The 18920-nt window shown below is 41.4% G+C and overlaps 1 protein-coding gene across 7 annotated transcripts in view; it reads right to left on the bottom strand.

Annotated features, from left to right (window-relative positions):
* The window catches only part of LOC105493006 (dipeptidyl peptidase 8), an 87221-nt gene that overhangs the window by 55182 nt on the left and 13119 nt on the right, over positions 1-18920 (bottom strand). For 5 of the 7 annotated variants that reach the window (XM_071101194.1, XM_071101197.1, XM_071101198.1 and 2 more), the window contains exons 2-6: positions 18601-18736; positions 14883-15152; positions 9780-9892; positions 3238-3411; positions 514-682 (exon numbers count right to left, since the gene is read on the bottom strand). In XM_071101194.1, the coding sequence (XP_070957295.1) occupies positions 514-682; positions 3238-3411; positions 9780-9892; positions 14883-15152; positions 18601-18616 (742 nt within the window). In that variant the 5' untranslated portion in view covers positions 18617-18736. The remainder of the gene's footprint in view (positions 1-513; positions 683-3237; positions 3412-9779; positions 9893-14882; positions 15153-18600; positions 18737-18920) is intronic. The other 2 variants (XM_071101196.1, XM_071101195.1) reach the window with 1 other exon arrangement.

Genomic DNA, 18920 nt, shown 5'->3' with positions numbered 1-18920 from the left:
CAGCCTCGACCTCCTGGACTCAAGTGATCCTCCTACCTCAGTCTCCCAGGTAGTTAGAATTACACACGCCACTATGCTCAGCTAATTTTTTGTATTTTTTTGGCAAACGGGGTGTCACCATGTTGCCCATCCTGGTCTTCAACTTCTGGGCTCAAACAATCTACCTGCCTCAGCCTCCCAGAGTCCTAGGAGCCACCATGCCCAGCCTAAAATTTTATTTTAATAACAAGAGTTCTATGAAAATTCTGGCAGTCTTATTAGGCTAAAAGAACAATCATGTCAGAGGTTCTTTTGTTGCACTGTTTGAAAATGAACATTAAGATAAAGCAGTATTATACATGTGGTACATACCAGTTATCCTCTGTACTTTTCTCTATTTTTAAAAAATTTTAAAGACTTGAATTTCAAACACAAAGATCACCCAGCTTGGTGATCTAATGTCAAAATGCAAGAAGCAAATTATACTTCAAAAAATACTGTTCAGAAAAGTAGATTTGAAGAACTATGCCTTACCATTGTGCACATAAGTGAGTCTCCTTTCTTCTCTGGTTACGATGTTAGATATCCAAATGTCATTGCTATGTATAAAAGCAATCCAGTCTGGATCAGCAGGGCATAATTTTGGATCCATCCGTATGTTGGGACAACTAGTTTCCACTAAATTGGGCCTTAAAGGTTGTTGCTAGAAAAGTAAACAACATTCTAAGGTAAATATCAGGCTGACACATACATGTTCCAGCACGCTTCCTATATGAAGAAGAATATTTCTAGGTAAAATGTCAACAATGAGGCCAGGCGTGGTGGCTCACACCTGTAATCCCAGCACTTTGGGAGGCCAATGCAGGAGGATCACCTGATGTCAGGAGTTCAAGATCAGCCTGACCAACACAGTGAAACTGCATCTCTACCAAAAATACAAAAATTAGCTGGGCGTCGTGGTGGGCACCTATAGTCCCAGCTACTTAGGAGGCTGAGGCAGGAGAATCGCTTGAACCCGGGAGGCAGCTATTGCAGTGAGCCAAGATAGTGCCACTGCACTCCAGCCTGGGTGACAGAGAGACTCAGTCTCAGGGGAAAAAAAAAAAAAGTCAACAATGATCATTGCTTCCCAGAAAAATATACTTTCCATTGCCTTAACTTACCAGAAAGGACTCATTTTTTTACTTTGAATGAAAAAGCTAAGGGTAATAGGAGAGGACATAAAGACAATAAAACAGTACTTCATAAATTTTGTTGCCCCAACACCTCTTAAGAGTATTTACTGTTCATTAAACATTGTTATTGAACACTTATTCATCAAATATTTTATTAAATATTTTAAAATTATTTTTACCAATATAAAATAGTTTGCTGATAAAAATGTAATAGAAGCCAGGATCATCACAATTCTCTCAAGAGTTCCTAAAGCTCATAATGAATTGCCTAGAATAAAACCAAACATAAGCCACTTGAGAGGCTGAGGCAAGAGGATCACTCGAGCCTAAAGTCCAAGACAAGCTGGGGCAATACAGTGGGACCCTCACCTCTAAAAAGAATTTTTTTAAATTAGTCGAGTGTGGCGGCACATATCTATAGCTACCCAGCTACTCAAGGAGGCCGAGGTGGGAGGATTGCTTGAGCCCAGGAGTTTGAGGCTGCAGTGAGCCATGATCTCGCCACTGTACTCCAGCCTGGGTGACAGAGCAAGACTCTCTCCAAAGAAAAAAAAAAAAGTGTGTGTGTATATATATAATTTATTAAGATGAATTAGCTTTCAAGGGAAACAAAAAATTGCCTTGTGATAACGATCTTCCAAAATCTCCCTCAATGCTTACACAGGAAGTGGGAACTAATGCCCTTTACCCTTTTTTTTTTTTTTCTCTCTCTCTCTTTTAGGTAGTCTCGCTGTCACCCAGGATGGAGGGCAGTGGAATGATCTCGGCTCTCTGCAACCTCCATCCAACTCCCGGATTCAAGCAATTCTCGTGCTTCAGCCTCCCGAGTAGCTGGGACAACAGGTACGCCTGGCTAATTTTTGTATTTTTAGTAGAGACAGGGTTTCACCATGTTGGCCAGGCTGGTCTCAAACTCCTGACCTCAAGTGATCCACCCGCCTCAGCCTCCCAAAGTGCTGGGATTACAGGCGTAAGCCACTACCCATGGCCTACTCTATCTTTCTATACAGCAGGTATTTTTACCACTTTAAAATTTGTATCTTTTTTTTTTTTTTGAGACAGGATCTCACTCTGTCATCCACGCTAAAGTGCAGCGGCACAATCTCGGTGCACTACAACCTCTGCCTCCCAGGCTCAAGTGATCCTCCCACCTCAGCTTCCTGAGTAGCTGGGACTACAGGAGCATGCTAGCTTGCCTGGCTAATTTTTGCATTTTTTGTAGAGATGGGGTTTTGCCATGTTTTCCACACTGGTCTGGAACTCCTGGGCTCAAACAATCTGCCCACATCGGCCTCCCAAAGTGCTGGAATCATGGGCGTGAGCCACCGCGTCTGGCCTAAAAATGGCATCTTAATGTAACTAGAAAGATTATTAACTCTTTTGTTTTGAGATAAGGTCTTTGTCTGTCATCTAGGCTGGAGTGCAGTGGCACAATCACAGTTCACTGTAGCTTGACCTCTAGGCTCAAGCGATCCTCCCATCTCAGACTCCTAAGTAGCTGGGATTAAAGGTGTGCACCACCATGCCCAACTAAGTTTTTAAAATTTTTTTGTAGAGACACGGGTCTCTCTCTGTTGCCTGAGCTGGTTAAAGAAAATTAGCTCCTAGGGCCGGGTATAGTGGCTCACGCCTGTAGTCCCAGCACTTTGGGAGGCCGAGACAGGCAGATAACCTAAGGTCGGGAGTTCGAGACCAGCCTGACTAACATGGAGAAACCCCATCACTACTTAAAATACAAAATTAGTCGGGGGCTGTGGTGCATGCCTGTAATCCCACCTACTTGGGAGGATGACGCAGGAGAATCGCTTGAAGCCAGGAGGCAGAGGTTGCGGTGAGCCGAGATGGCACCATTGCACTCCAGCCTGGGCAACAAGAGTGAAACTCTGCCTCAAAAAAAAAAAAAAAAAAATTAGCTCTTAAAATTGGAAACTAATCTCCATGTTTCTTGTTTTCACTGCTATTAAATTTCTTCGTTGGTGGGTAAACTGAAGTTTCTGGTTTGTTTATTAATTACCTTTCTGATTTGGGTGCAAATAACCTTTTGGATCCAAATCAGATTTAACCACTAGCAACTCCAACTTACCGTGAATCCTTGTGGCCCTCCATCTTTTACGTGATAAATTCCACTACCAGCTTGAAACAGAAATGTTCCACTTCCTTGGTGATAATCGTAAGAAGCAATTCCGACTGTTCCAATGCGTTTTCTTTCTCTTAATAGTTCTTCTTCTCGAGAATACATTCCATAGTCCAGTGTTGCCTAATGTGAAAGGAAAGTCACCTATTCCAGTCTTCTGAAAAACCGTCTTTTGCTTTCGGCACTGAAATCCTAGAATCTCCAACATTATTGACTCTACATTTTTTTTTCAGCCTTCTAATTCACCGAGCATGGTCTACATGTTAAGTGACCCCAAAATTTGCTGGCAACTTTAAGCAGATTAACTTTAGGAAATCTGCTGAAAATTTCCTAGTAAAGGGTCTTTAGATGATTACTGTATACATTAGAGAACAAGAATAAAGTCTAATCATGTTGGCATTCAAGACTTTCTACAACTTAACTGTAATTTAGTAGCCAGCACACAGTTAAGAGCACAGACTTCTAAGTCAAGTGGTTTGAATCCAAGCTTTGACCCTTCACTAGAAGTCTAACCTTGAGAAAGTAGCTTAATTTATTCAAAAGTAATTGTCTTCATTTTCAAAATAGTAATAAATCATCTACATCAGCTTTGTGAAGATTTAGATAAAATACGTACAATGTTTAGCACAATGACTGACACAGATTAAGCTCTCAAATGTGTCAGCTGTTATTAATACCCTTCCACTATACTAGCAATACTCCTCTTACTAAAACCTTAGAGGTCAAGCTGGTCACATCACTGATCTAAATAAAACTTAATGAGTGGTTTTCTGTCTCCTGGTCTTTGTCTGTTCTACCCCTCTTCCCTGGACTCTTGGAAGAATGCTTTTCTTTCTACCTATCCCAGTTTACTTATACCCCAAAACCTTGCTTGAATTCTCAGCTAGCAAAGTTTTCCAATTTTCCAATTCACTATTTCACAGTGATTTCTTTTTTTTTTTTTGAGACAAAACTCTCACTCTGTTGCCCGGGCTGGACTGCCGTGGCGTGATCTCAGCTCACTACAACCAGGGATTCTTGTGCCTCAGTCTCCTGAGTAGGTGGGATTACACGCATGTACCACCATGCCCAGCTAATATTTTGTATTTTTAGTAGAAATGGAGTTTCGCCATGTTGGCCTGGCTGGTCTCAAACTCCTGGTCTCAAGTGATCTGTCCACCTTCGCCTCCCAGCGCTAGGAAAGAAGTGATTTGTTTCATTTATGTCCTAAATTATTTATAGGAGTTACTGTCTGTTACTTATTTAACAACGGTATTGTTTTTCGCTTTTTCAGGATATTTGCTAAGTAAATGGAAAACAAAAAAACTTCAGAGCAGAATCTCTGTGGTTTTCTTTTCCTACTTAAAACATATTTGTTAAAATGTCTCTCAAAGAAAGTTTGTGGCTGGGCGTGGTGGCTCGTGCCTGTAATCCTAGTACCTTGGGAGGTCGAGGCAGGTGGATCACTCACGGTCAGGAGTTCAAGTCCAGCCTGACCAACCCAGTGAAACCCCACCTCTACTAAAAATACAAAAATCAGCCGAGCATGGTGGTGCGCATCTGTAGTCCCGGCTACTAGGGAGGCTGAGGCAGGAGAATTGCCTGAACCTGGGAGGCGGAGGTTGCAGTGAGCCAAGATCATGCCACCTCACTCCAGCCTGGGTGACAGAGCAAGAATCTGTCTCAAAAAAAAAAAAAGAATGAAAATTATACTTTAAATGTTATTTAAAAAAAATACGCTGACCTAATAGTAGTGGGTTATCAGAACCTATTAACATTAGTGTCACTAAAGTTGGTATACAACCCCTAACTGCTAAATTTGACTGACATTAAAATAAAAAAAGAAAACAAAAATACTTAGTAGTAAATTTAACCAAAGAAGAACAAGATGTGTATAAGGGAAACTGTGAAACACTGTTCAAAGAAAGTAAAGATCTAAATAAATAGAAAGACATCACATATGCATGGATTGGAATACAGTGTAAATGCCTATCAAAATTCCAAAAGCCTTTTTTCCAGATATAGACAAGCTGACCCTAATAATATTCACATAGAATTGCATGAGACACAGAATACTCAAAGCAATCTTGAAACACAATGAAGTTTTTTTTTTGTTTTGTTTTGTTTTGTTTTTTTTGAGACGGAGCCTTGCTCTGTTGCCCAAGCTGGAGTGCAATGGTGTGATCTCGGCTTACCGCAACCTCTGCCTCCCGGGTTCAAGAGATTCTTCTGTGTCAGCCTTCCGAGTATCTGGGATTACAGGCATGCGCCACCATGCCCAGCTAATTTTGTATTTTTATTAGAGAGGGGGTTTCTCCATGTTGATGAGGCTGGTCTCGAGCTCCTGATCTCAGGTGATCCACCCGCCTCAGCCTCCCAAAGTGCTGGGATTACAGGCGTGAGCCACCGTGCCCAGCCTGAAGTATTTCTTCATTTATTATTGATTACTTTTTTTTTTTTTTTTTGAGACAGTCTCTCCCTCGGTCACCCTAGCTGGAGTGCAGCGGTGCCATCTCAGCTCACTGCAACCCCTGCCTCCTTGGCTCACGTGATTCTCCTGCCTCAGCCTCACGAGTAGCTGGGACTACAGGCGTCCATCCCACCACACCTGGCTAATTTTCATTTATTATTATTTTTTGAGATGGAGTCTTGCTCTGTCGCTCAGGGTGGAGTGCAATGACACAATTTAAGCTCACTGCAACCTCTGCCTCCCGGGTTCAACCGATTCTCTCACATCAGCCTCCCGAGTAGCTAGGATTACAGGCACCTGCCAACATGCCTGACTTTTAGAAAATATTTTTAGTAGAGATGGGGTTTTACCATATTGGCTGGGGTGGTCTTGAACTCCTGACTTCAGGTGATCCACCCGCCTCGGCCTCCCAAAGTGCTGAGATTATAGGCATGAGTGACTGCACCCAGCCTGTTCTATATTTTTTTAGTAGAGATGGGGTTTCACCATGTTGGTCAGCCTGGTCTTGAACTCCTGGCCTCAAGTGATCCACCCTCCTTGGCTTCCCAAAGTACTGTGATTACAGGCATCAGCCACTGTGCCTGGGCCGTTTTAAAAAAAATTGTGGGCCAGGCGCAGTGGCTCACGCCTATAATCCCAGCACTCTGGGAGGCCGAAGTGGGAGGATCACCTGAGGTCAGAAGTTTGAGACCAGCCAGACCAACATGGAGAAACCCCTTCTCTACTAAAAAATACAAAATTAGCCGGGTATGGTGGCGCATGCCTGTAATTCCAGCTACTTGTGAGGCTGCGGCAGGAGAATAGCTTGAACCCGGGAGGCAGAGGTTGCAGTGAGCCGAGATTGTGCCATTGCACTCAGGCCTGGGCGACAAGAGTGAAACTCCATTTAAAAAAAAAAAAAAAAGGCTGGGCATGGTAGCTCACGCCTGTAATCCCAGCACTTTGGGAGGCCGAGACGGGTGGATCACGAGGTCAGGAGATCGAGACCATCCTGGCTAACACGGTGAAACCCTGTCTCTACTAAAAATACAGAAAATTAGCCGGGCGTGGTGGCGGGCGCCTGTAGTCCCAGCTACTCAGGAGGCTGAGGCAGGAGAATGGCATGAACCTGGGAGGTGGAGCTTGCAGTGAGCTGAGATCGTGCCACTGCACTCTAGTCTGGGAGACACAGCGAGACTCCGTCTCAAAAAAAAAAAAAAAAAAAAAAAAATTGCAGTAGGGCCAGGCGCGGTGGCTCATGCTTGTAACCCCAGCACTTTGGGAGGCAAGGTAGGCGGACTACAAGGTCAAGAGATCGAGACCATCCTGGCCAACACGGTGAAACCCTGTCTCTACTAAAAATACAAAAATTAGCTAGGAGTGATGGCGCACGCTGTAGTCCCAGCTACTCAGGAGGCTGAGGCAGGAGAATCAATTGCTTGAACCTGGGAGGCAGAGGTTGCGGTGAGCTGAGATTGTGCCACTGCACTCTAGCTTGAGCTCAGGAAGTTAAGGCTGCGGTGAGCTGTGATCACACACCACTGGACTCCAATTTGGGTGAGAGTGAAATGTTGTCTCAATTTTTTAAAAAAATTGGTATCCTGGCCGGGCGCGGTGGCTCAAGCCTGTAATCCCAGCACTTTGGGAGGCCGAGACGGGCGGATCATGAGGTCAGGAGATCGAGACCATCCTGGCTAACACGGTGAAACCCCGTCTCTACTAAAAATACAAGAAAATTAGCCGGGCGAGGTGGCGGGCGCCTGTAGTCCCAGCTACTCGGGAGGCTGAGGCAGGAGAATGGCGTGAACCCAGGGGAGCGGAGCTTGCAGTAAGCCGAGATCGCGCCACTGCACTCCAGCCTGGGGCACAGAGCAAGATTCCGCGTCAAAAAAAAAAAAAAAAAAAAAAAAAAAAAAATTGGTATCCTTTAGAGATACATACTGATGTATTTCAGGAATGACATATCTGGTATCTTCTTTAATATCGTCTGAGCAGGGCCAGGCGCGGTGGCTCACACCTGTAATCCCAGCACTTTGGGAGGCCAAGGCAGGCAGATCACGAGGTCAGGAGACTGAGACCATCCTGGCTAACACAGTGAAACCCCGTCTCTACCAAAAATACAAAAAATTAGCTGGGCACGGTGGCAGGCGCCTGTAGTCCCAGCTACTAGTTAGGCTGAAGCAGGAGAATGGTGTGAACCCAGAAGGCAGAGCTTGCAGTAAGCAGCGATGGCACCACTGCACTCCAGCCTGGGCAACAGTGAGACTCTGTCTCAAAACAAACAAAGAAAAAATCTGAGCAGTAGGGGTGGGGGGTTGTGAGGGGAAGTTAGTAGGGCTACAATCAACGCTGATGTCTAAGATTTAATCCTTGTTGAAAATATTTCACATTATTCTACTTTTGCATGCTTTAAAAATTTCCATTATAAAAGTTTAAAAAACTTTTGCCAATTTTTCTATGAGAAAATTATCATTATTTTAGTTAAAGACACTGGTCTTAGAATAAGAAATTTTTTCTGTTTTAAAGAAAAGTCACATGCCTATGTAAAGGGCAAATGTTCATAATAAACAGTTGCAGTGAAAACGGTTAGTTGTGGCCAGGTGCAGTGGCTCACACCTGTAATCCCAGTACTTTGGGAAGCTGAGGCGGTGGATCACTTGAGGCCAAGAGTTCGAAACCAGCCTGGGCGACATGGTGAAACCCTGTCTCTACTGAAAATACAAAAATTAGCCAGGCAAGGTGGTGTGCACCTATAATTCCACCTACTTGGGAGGCTGAGGCAGGAGAATCACTTGAACCTGGGAGGCAGAGGTTACAGTGAGCTGAGATGGCGCCACTGCACTCCAGCCTGGGTTACAGAGTGAGACTGTGTCTCAAAAAAAAAAAAAAAAAAAAAAAAAAAAAGAGATTAGTTGTTATGTTTTTTTGTTTTAAATTTCTATGAGAAACAGCACATTCGTGTTATTCAATTAACAAATACTTGGCCCAGGCCAGGTGCGGTGGCTCACGACTATAATCCCAGCACTTCAGGAGGCCAAGGTGGGTGGATCACAAGGTCAGGAGATTGAGACCATCCTGGCTAACACGGTGAAACCCCAGTTCTACTAAAAATACAAAATTAGCTGCGCACGGAGGCGCACGCCTGTAATCCCAGCTACTTGGGAGTCTGAGGCAGGAGAATTGCTTGAACTCAGGACGTGGAGGTTGCAGTGAGCTGAGATTATGTCATTGAACTCCAGCCTGGGCAACAAGAGCAAAACTCCATCTCAAAAAAAAAAAATGATAATAATAAATGAATAAATACTCACTGTAAAAAGAGTAATAAGAACCAAAGAAGCAAACGATTGTACTAAAACATTATCTTTGGGGTATTTTCAACAATGTACTTTCTTATCTAAAGATAAAATCAGCCAGGTGAAGTGGCTCACTCCTGTAATTCCAGCACTGTGGAAAGCTGAGGCAGGCAGATTGCTTGAACCCAGGAGTTTGAGACCAGCCTGGACAACATAGCAAGACCCCCCATCTTATTAAACATATATAAAATAGTTTTTAAAACTATTTATATTTATATAAAATAGTTTTTAAAAACAAAAAATAAAGATAAAATATTGGGGGAAATAAAACCCCAACCTTTGATTTTACATAAATGGAATTATACTATTTAGAAGGTAAAACTGAACTTTGTACCTTTATTTTAGTGCTGTTACTGAGCTTTAAAACTACAAAATCAATTACAATATATAAATAAGCCTTTCTGGAAATAATTATCAGTTCTTTTCTGTGAACAGCTCCTTTAAAAAATGTGAGAACAACATAAGTACAAAGTTTATGAAAGGGAAATGCAGTTAAACAGGGAGAAAGCAGTTTAAAAAACTGAATTTTATTATCTCTTAGTTTCATATATCAAGAATTAAATGGAATTTCAGGGTCACACATACAAAAACATAAAAAGTTTTAACTTTTTTTATTTACATCTACTTTAAATATAAAATCCCAACTTTTAAATAAATGCAGTATCTGAACACATACACCAAATCATAGGAATAACAACATTTAATCCTACCTGAAAAAGATCCAAAAGAGGCTTCCAAGAGAGCATTAAGACTGCTGCTCTATTGATAGTTTTGGGAATTTCAGAATAAAACAGTGTATTTTCTCTGTTCTCACCAGACATGGCTATAGGAGAAAGCAATCATTTATTATTATTTTTTCAAATAGCATTCTTACGACAGTCACAGTTGCAAGTATATAATGCCTTCTATACACTGCAATATTTTGCACTCTATGGGATTTATAATGAATGTTAACAAGTAGAAGGTGCTTATGCCATACACCATAAAAATTTTCAATAAAACCAAGGCTAGCCTGGCCCAGTACACATGCCTATAATCCCAGCTACTTGGGAGGCTAAGGTGTGAGGATCACTTGAACCCAGGAATTCAGGACAAGCCTAGGCAACATAGCAAGATCCCATCTTAAAACAACAACAACAACAACAAAAAGAAACCTGAGACTTTAAAGAAAAATGCTCAGGTTTCATTCTGGTAATCAGATCTTAGTCCCTCTCAAAATAAACATAAAAGTATGTAAGTTACTGTGTAAAGAAAAGTTAAGTACCATTTTCAGAATTTTTTAAAAATTGTGAGTCCTTTACCAGTTGGCAACAGGCTCATGAGATTCCAATGTAACAACTTCAGATTACTGTTTCTTCCGTTTCTGAAACATTTAAAGTGCTTACTTGGAAACACATAGATCTAACTGAATTCTAGTTTTTATTCATTATAAAAGTTCTGTAGGCTAGGCGTGGTGGCTCATGCCTATAATCCCAGCACTTTGGGATACCAAGGCAGGCAGATCATTTGAAATCAGAAGTTCGAGACCAGGCTGGCCAACATGGTGAAACCCTGTCTCTACGAAAAAGACAAAAAAATTAGTTGGGTGTGGTGGCATGTTCCCGTAATCCCAGTTACTTAGGTGGCCGAGGCAGAAGAATTGCTTGAACCCAGGAGACAGAGATTGCAATAAGCCGAGATCACACCACTGCACTCCGGCCTGGGCAACAGAGCAAGACTCCATCTCAAAAAAAAAAAAAAAAAAAAAAAGTTCTGTAACAATAATCGTTAATAAGACCTTTAGGGTTTCCAATAAAATTATATTAATATTAAAACAACACAGAATCCGGCATCTGATCTGCTGAAAATCTCTTTGTCCTTTATTGGGGAAGGGCGAATGAAAAAGGTCTAAATTAAGCAGAAGTCAAATCAATTCTGTGAAATCATGTGATAACTAGATGGGAAGATAACAGCAGCGTAAAGTGAGTTACATATAAAAGTTACATATAAAAGACTGACAGAAACACTATGGTTATGAAGATGTGAATCAAAGAAAACATAAACAAGGTAAAACAAAGCCTTTCTACTCTAAAAAGGTATTACTGGCCAGGCGTGGTGGCTAATGCCTGTAATCCCAGCACTTTGGGAGGCTGAGGTGGGTGGATCACCTGAAGTTGGGAGCTTGACACCAGCCTGACCAACACGGAGAAACCCTGTCTCTACTAAAAATACAAAATTAGCCAGGCGTGGTGGCACATGCCTGTAATCCCAGCTACTCGGGCGACTGAGGCAGGAGAATCACTTGAACGCGGGAGGCAGAGGTTGCAGTAAGCCGAGATCACTCCACTGCACTCTAGCCTGGGTAACAAGGGCAAAACTCCATCTCAAAAAAAAAAAAAAGGTATTGCTTCCAAAAAGCTGAAGGAGTGAAGGAAGGAAAAAATAAATCACACAGAAATAACAAGAAATCTCCTGGGTGAAAGAGACCCTTGACCTGTGTTTCTGAATTATTAATGCCAGCAGAAGGTAGTCTAGGGAAAGGTGTGGTTAACTTCCATGCTAACCCTCATGAGGATGAGCCTCCAAATAACCACATATTTTTTTTATCCTCTTATTTTTCTAATTAGTTTACATTGCCTTTGGAGTAAAAAGTTATATATCCACTGACATTTACTTCAGCACTCAATTTTGTGTAAAATCTACTTTGTAGATTCCCAAGTTGCTCTGTTATAGAATTCTTAAGACTGTGGTCACCCATCAACACCATTCACAATTTTACAAAATGTGATCATATCCTCCTTAACCATTCTCTTTCTAAGAGCCTTCGGTCTTAAAATATTAAAAGAAAAATTGGTTTTCTTCTCTCCTCAATAACAGCCATTCCCCACAATCATTTCATTTGCCCCTCCCTATATGCTCCTAGTTCCAACTAGGAGCTTTATCCATCACCAGTAAAAATTTCCCCAGAACATTCTAAATTCTGACATAAGCACAAAATGGGCTTTTCTCATGCTTTCCTAATGGTATTTATCGGTCTTTAGAGCTACAGCAGTCAATTTGGTCCCATGTCTTCAGGCAACAGTATCAATGAGTCCTGTTTCTCTTTAGGATAGCATGACAAAGAACAAGAGGCAAAATTAAGCATGCGATAAAGTAAAATGCTAATGTAACAAAATGCTTGTTACTAAATAATAGAGCTTCTTCTAAGCATACCACATTTGGAATAAGGGCTCTCAAAAACGTATAATTTCTTATAAAAGATTTCTGGCCAGGTGTGGTGGCTCATGTCTGCAATGCCAGCACTCTGGGAGGCTGAGGTGGGCAGATAGCTTAGGAGTTGGAGACAAGCCTGAGCAACATGGTGAAACCCCATCTCTACCAAAAATACAAAAATTAGCTGGGCATAGTGGTGTGTGCCTATAGTCCCAACTACTTGGGAGGCTGAGATGGGAGGATGGCTTAAGCCTGGGAGGTGGAGGTTGCAGTTAGCCAGATCACACCACTGCACTCCAGCCTAGGCAACAGAGTGAGACCCCATTTCAAAAAAGGAAAAAAAAAAAAAAGGCCAGGTTTGGTGGCTCACGCCTGTAATCCCGGCTGAGGCAGGTAGATTGCCTGAGTTCAGGAGTTCCAGATCAGCCTGAACAATATGGCAAAACCCCTGCCTCTATGAAAAAAAAAACAAAACATAAATTAGCTGGGCATGGTGGCACACGCCTGTAGGTCCAGCTACTTGGGAGATTGAGGCGGGAGGATCACTTCAGCCTGGGAGGTCAAGGGTGCAGTGAGCCAAGATCATGCCACTGCACTCCAGTCTAGATGACAGAGACCCTGTCTCAAAAAATAATAATAATTAATAAATAATTTAAAAATAAACAAACGTGGGACAATTCTACAAAGGATTAATTCACTTATTATATAAAAGGCTTCAAATCATTAAGAAAAAGAAACCCTCTTCAGGGGTTGGGTGGAAAAAGAAAAGAACTTTAAAAAAGAAAAAAGAAACCCAACCCAATTAAAAACCAAATATTATAGACTGTGACTGCACAGAAAAGAAATACAAATGGCTTTTTTTTTTTCTTTACTTGAAATGAAGTCTCTCGCTGTGTTGTCCAGGCTGGAGGGCAGTGGCACCATCTCAGCTCACTGCAACCTCCACCTCCCAGGTTCAAGCAATTCTCCTGCCTCAGCCTCCCAAGTAGCTGAGATTACAAGTGTGTGCTACTACACCTGGCTAATTTTTGCATTTTTAGTAGAGACGCGGTTTCACCATGTTGGCCAGGCTGGTCTCAAACTCCTGACCTCAAGTGATCTGCCAGCCTCAGCCTCCCAAAGTGCTGGGAATACAGGCATGAGCCACTGTGCCCAGCCACAAATGGCTTTTTAAGCATGTGAAACGATGCTCAACCTCACACATAAGAGAAATAAAATAAAAACAATGAGAAACTGCCGTTCACTAATCAGACTGGGAAAGTTAAAAAAGTTTAATTACTCACTATTGGTGTATGCATGGAGAAATAGATAATCTGAGATAATGTTCATGGCAGTATAAACTCTTTGGAAGGGGAGCTCAGTAATATCAATCAAAACTCAAAATATATATACCCTTTTTCCCAGCAATTCCACTCTTAGGAATTAGTTCTACAGGTATATTCACGCATGTGCAAAATGATCTAATATAGTGACATTCACTTCCTCTTCTTTTGTAACAGCAGATCAGAAAAACCGAAATGCCATTACTGGAGGTCTGGTTAAGTAAACTATGGCACAATTATATAATGGAATATTCTGAGTTGTTAAAAAAGAATGAATCCCAGCCTGAGCAACATGGCAAAACTCTGTCTCTACAAAAAAATTCAATAAAGTAGCTGGTTATGGCGGCACGTGAACATTATTAGAGGTCTGGTTAAGTAAAATATGGCACAATTATATAATGGAATATTCTGAAGTTATTAAAAAAAAAAAATGAATCCCAGCTTGAGCAACATGGCAAAACTCCATCTCTATAAAAAAAAAAAAAATACAAAAAATTAGCTGGCCGTGGTGGCATGCACCTGTAGTCCCAGCTACCAGGGAGGCTGGGGTGGAAGGATTGTTTGAGCCTGGGAGGTCAAGGCTGCAGTGAGCCATTAGTGTGCCACTGCACTCCAACCTGGGTGACAGAGTGAGACCCTGTCTCAAAAAAAAAAAAAATCTAAAATTATCACATGAATTCATGCAGACATCTTTAATATCTCTATACACATATACATACACACACACTGCACACGCACACAAATAAATAAAACACATATATGCACACATTCATATAAACGAATAAAACTTATACTGGAAAAATTCTGGAGGAAGGGAAGGAACCTATCTTTAAAATTTTAACCAACAAGATAGTAAATCAGTAGATTAACATATTTAATTTAGGTAGACATTAAATCTGGAGTGACTGGACTTGGGAAGAAGAGACCAAAAACAACCTTGGATTAAAAAAACAAAAGCAGCAGCTGTTGAGTGGGAACAAACTAATGGTTTTATTGTTTGTTTTCCTAATCAGACCATCTAAAGAAAAGCATTTCAAGCTAGCTTTAGGAAGAAGCAATTTCTAGCATCTTTGATTTTGAAAAATGATCATGATCAATTCATGGTTTGTTACCTACAAGTAAAAATAAAGTTAATGCAATACAACAAAATCGAATTCTTCAAATTAAAAGGTTTTTTCCTTTAATGGAACCAAAAGTCGCGAATTTATTTATTCATCAAACTTTGAGTGTCAATTATATCTAGAGTTAAGTTTGACTTAAGAGATCATTTTCTCTCAGAAACTATGACTTTGTACTCACCAAGGTAATAGATTCTGTCTGAATGAGGCCCATCTGGATCATTCCTCTTCACAAACATGAAATCATGTGGTGCCTTAGCCATCATGTAGCCATGATATTTTCTGGTATCAGCAAGCAGCTTTTTAAGCTGACTCCAGGAATACCGCTCAACATAAAACGGCTCCAATTTAGGCCGATCCTGTGATTCAATATTCTCCTCACAGTCTGCAGTTTCAAATATCTCAACACCCAGCTGTTCTGTTTCCATTGCTGCTGCCATGTTGCATTTTCCTAGAAAAACAAGGCACATGAAGCTGTTCACAGGTCTGTCTTCTATTATCAGAATGATTCTCTGATAGGTTCAAAAAAAAAAGCGGGGGGAGTGGGGAGGGCAAGAAAAAAATTCTTTTTAGCACAGCTGCAATGAAACCTAGTAAGAAAAGCAATAGCTCTCCCTTCCGTGTTCAGTTTAAAAATGAAATTTAAAAAAAAATTGAGGTCAGGTCTACTTCGCAGTGCCTATAAATCCCTTTGGTAACTTTTATAAAAGGCTCTCCTTAGGTATTTCTTGCCAAAACTCCCTTTTCTTTCCCACATTGGAAGGAAACAGGCCATTTGCCAGTTGGCTGCTATGCTCCACCCAAGAGCATGTCAATAGCGAAGCTAACTCTGCCAAGGAAGCTAAGTGTTTTGCATTTTAAAAAGTAACACATTTGGTAAGTGTGGATTTTTTTCAGCTAACAGAAATAACCACAACTAATGAGAACGGTAATAAAAATGTCAAAAATAACATGCATGTAATAACCTTCCTAGGATACTTCTCCAAGATAATATATTGTTTCCTTTTAAACAGAAAGCCAAACAAAACACTTGACTGGCTGATACATTTTCGAGTCTTCTGCTCTTGCCTATACATCACTATCATCTTCATTTGTGGTGACTCTATTTTCTTTTTTTTTTTTTTTTTGAGACGCAGTCTTGCTCTCTTATCCAGACTGGAGTGCAGTGGGACCATCTTGGCTCATTGCAAGCTCCACCTCCCAGGTTCATGCCATTCTCCTGCCTCAGCCTCCCGAGTAGCTGGGACTACAGGTGCCTGCCGCCACGCTCGGCCACTTTTTTGTATTTTTAGTAGAGATGGGGTTTCACTGTGTTAGCCAGGATGGTCTCAATCTCCTGACCTCATGATCCGCCCACCTCAGCCTCCCAAAGTGCTGGGATTACAGGCATGAGCCACCGCGCTCAGCCTGGTGACTCTATATTTTAAGGACACTTATATGACTATTCTTACCAATCATACAACATATACTGATTAAATGGCAGAAAAAAAGATACTATCTTAAAGTGGCTTTAATTAGCTGAAGTTGTTGATACAGAAAGCATTTAATATTTGTACCAACAGTATTTTGATAAAAGCATAAACTGAGGTTTACCAGTTCAACCCCTACTGTTTGTTAATATTTCATCTGCTAATAATGTTTATTCTCATTTCACAAATCCAGAAGTTGCATTTCTCCTTTATCTTTTCCAACATTTAACATGAGCGAAGTATCAAATAACAAAAAGTGTTATCATAAACCAGTGGGTATTCTAACATATATTATTTATGACATTGCCAAAAAGAAGGAACATAAAAATTCTGGGCAATCTGCTCTTTTTGAACTAATAACTGTCAAAGACATGTGGACTTGGGAGATAAACTAAATTGCATTTATGTAACCAAACTTAACATATCAACTACTTCTACAATAATAAATACAAGGCTGTACATTTAATATATCTTTCTTAAAGCCCAAATTTGAAGGTTAACATCAATTCATAGTAACTATCACAGACTAAAAGTTATTAGCAGGTATGGATTGTGAATTAGTCCATTAAGCACACATTAGTGGCATGCCAAATAACTGAATGAGCTATGTGTGCAGCTTATTTTGTCTTTTTTCATGCTGCAATTACCTATGTTACCATTTTCAATATAACAGTAATGAAGTGGCCAGAAAACCTATTAGACAGTTACATCAGGTATGCCTGTAATATTGTAACAAGTGAGCATTCACTTTCAATGACTAAAATCCAAAGCAGCTTGGCAGGGAATTAAAGTCATTTAGCTCAGTGAGTATCCAGCACACTGATATTTACTGACACTATAAGACTGTGGTGGTTATATTCTATCATATGTTGTTTACTTGCCCTACTAAAAGCTAGCTAGTGGAGGCCTACTTTCTACCAAATGTCAATGGACCCAGTTTTTTCTTTTTTTTTTTTGAGGCAGTCTTGCTCTGTCACCCAGGCTAGAGGGCAGTGGCACAATCTCAGCTCACTGCAACTCCGCCTCCTGGGTTCAAGCAACTCTCCTGCCTCAGCCTCCACAATAGTTGGGATTACAGGCGCCCGCCACCACGCCCAGCTAATTTTTCTATTTTTTAGTAGAGACGGGGTTTCACCATCTTCACCAAGCTGGTTTTGAACTCCTGACCTCATGATCCACCCACCTTGGCCTCCCAAAGGGCTGGGATTACAGGCGTGAGCCACCGTGCCCGGCCAGTGGACCCAGTTTTATATCTAATGGACTGAGGGACAAATGAGAAAAGAAACTATACAAATTGGGCTCATTTTTCTCAACTTCTCTTGTGTTATGTTTGGAAGTTCATCTCCAAACCAGTGCTTGCAAGAATAGGGCTGGTGAACAGAACAGGGAAGCTCAACAGAAAGACCTCCTCCGAAGCCTTATTGTCCAGTTTATTTTTTTTAGACAAGTCTCACTGTTGCCCAAGCTGCAGTGCAGTGGTACAACCTTGAACTCCTGGAGTCAGAGGATCCTCACGCCTCAGCCTCCTGAGTAGCTAAGACCAGAGGAATGCATCACCATGCCTGGCTAATTTTTTAAAACTTTTTTGTAAAGCCGGGCGCGGTGGCTCACGCCTGTAATCCCAGCACTTTGGGAGGCCGAGGCGGGCGGATCACAAGGTCAGGAGATCGAGACCACGGTGAAACCCCGTCTCTACTAAAAATACAAAAAATTAGCCGGGCGCAGTGGCGGGCGCCTGTAGTCCCAGCTACTCGGGAGGCTGGGGCAGGAGAATGGCGTGAACCCAGGAGGTGGAGCTTGCAGTGAGCCAGGATCGCGCCACTGCACTCCAGCTTGGGCGACAGAGCAAGACTCCGTCTCAAAAAAAAAAAAAAAAAAAAAAATTTTTGGAGAGATAGGGGTCTCACTATGTTGTCCAGGCTGGTCTTGAACTCCTGGCCTCAAGCAATCTTCCTGCCTTGGCCCAAAGTGCAGGATTATAGGCGTGAGTCACCAAGCCTGGCCATGCCCAGCTTCTTATCATTCGCGTCACATCTTTTCTATGTAAAAGGTACATTAGCTTACATTTAATTATCTGGTATTCCTGAATTGTACTAAGCCCTGGACACTCGATGCATATACATGCATACGTGTGTGTACATGTACAAACACTGTACAGTCCAAATGACAGTCTGCTATTCTGTATGTTCACAGCAAATGTACATCCTGCATTTCTAAAATATATCTGATATTATATAATATTGGTAATCTGTGCAGATGTTTGGTAAATGACTTAGTTCCAGATTATATACAAATACATTCTCAAAGTAGGTGATCTGAATTTTCTAATGTCAAAAACAGGAAAATAGGGTCAGTGTACCTTCTCAGCACAGTGCATATATCTCACTGTCCCACCTACCTCGTCACTTAAGTAGTTTCCCTGGTGCCTACCTGATTTTATTTTCATCTGCTCAGATCTCTTCCACACTCAAAGAGATCTTTTTCAAGTGACTCAACTTCAAGCATAGACTCCCTCTGCTCATCCTGCTCTTCTCACAGGAATCTTTCCTTTTCTCACCATCCAAGCCTGCTCACCAGGATAATGAAATAAGATAATAAGACTCTGATCATTAAGATGGACCATATGTGGTCAAAAAGAGAAGCCCCAAAACAATAGTTAAAACTGATACCGAACTACCACTTTTTGGGACAATATATAATGCCTAGATTATTTTGTATCTGCATTTTATGTTATCAAAATCCAAGAATTA

This window comes from Macaca nemestrina, chromosome 7 (assembly GCF_043159975.1).
Source record: "Macaca nemestrina isolate mMacNem1 chromosome 7, mMacNem.hap1, whole genome shotgun sequence".
NCBI lineage: Eukaryota > Metazoa > Chordata > Mammalia > Primates > Cercopithecidae > Macaca > Macaca nemestrina.
This window is presented reverse-complemented; position numbering and strand designations above follow the sequence as displayed.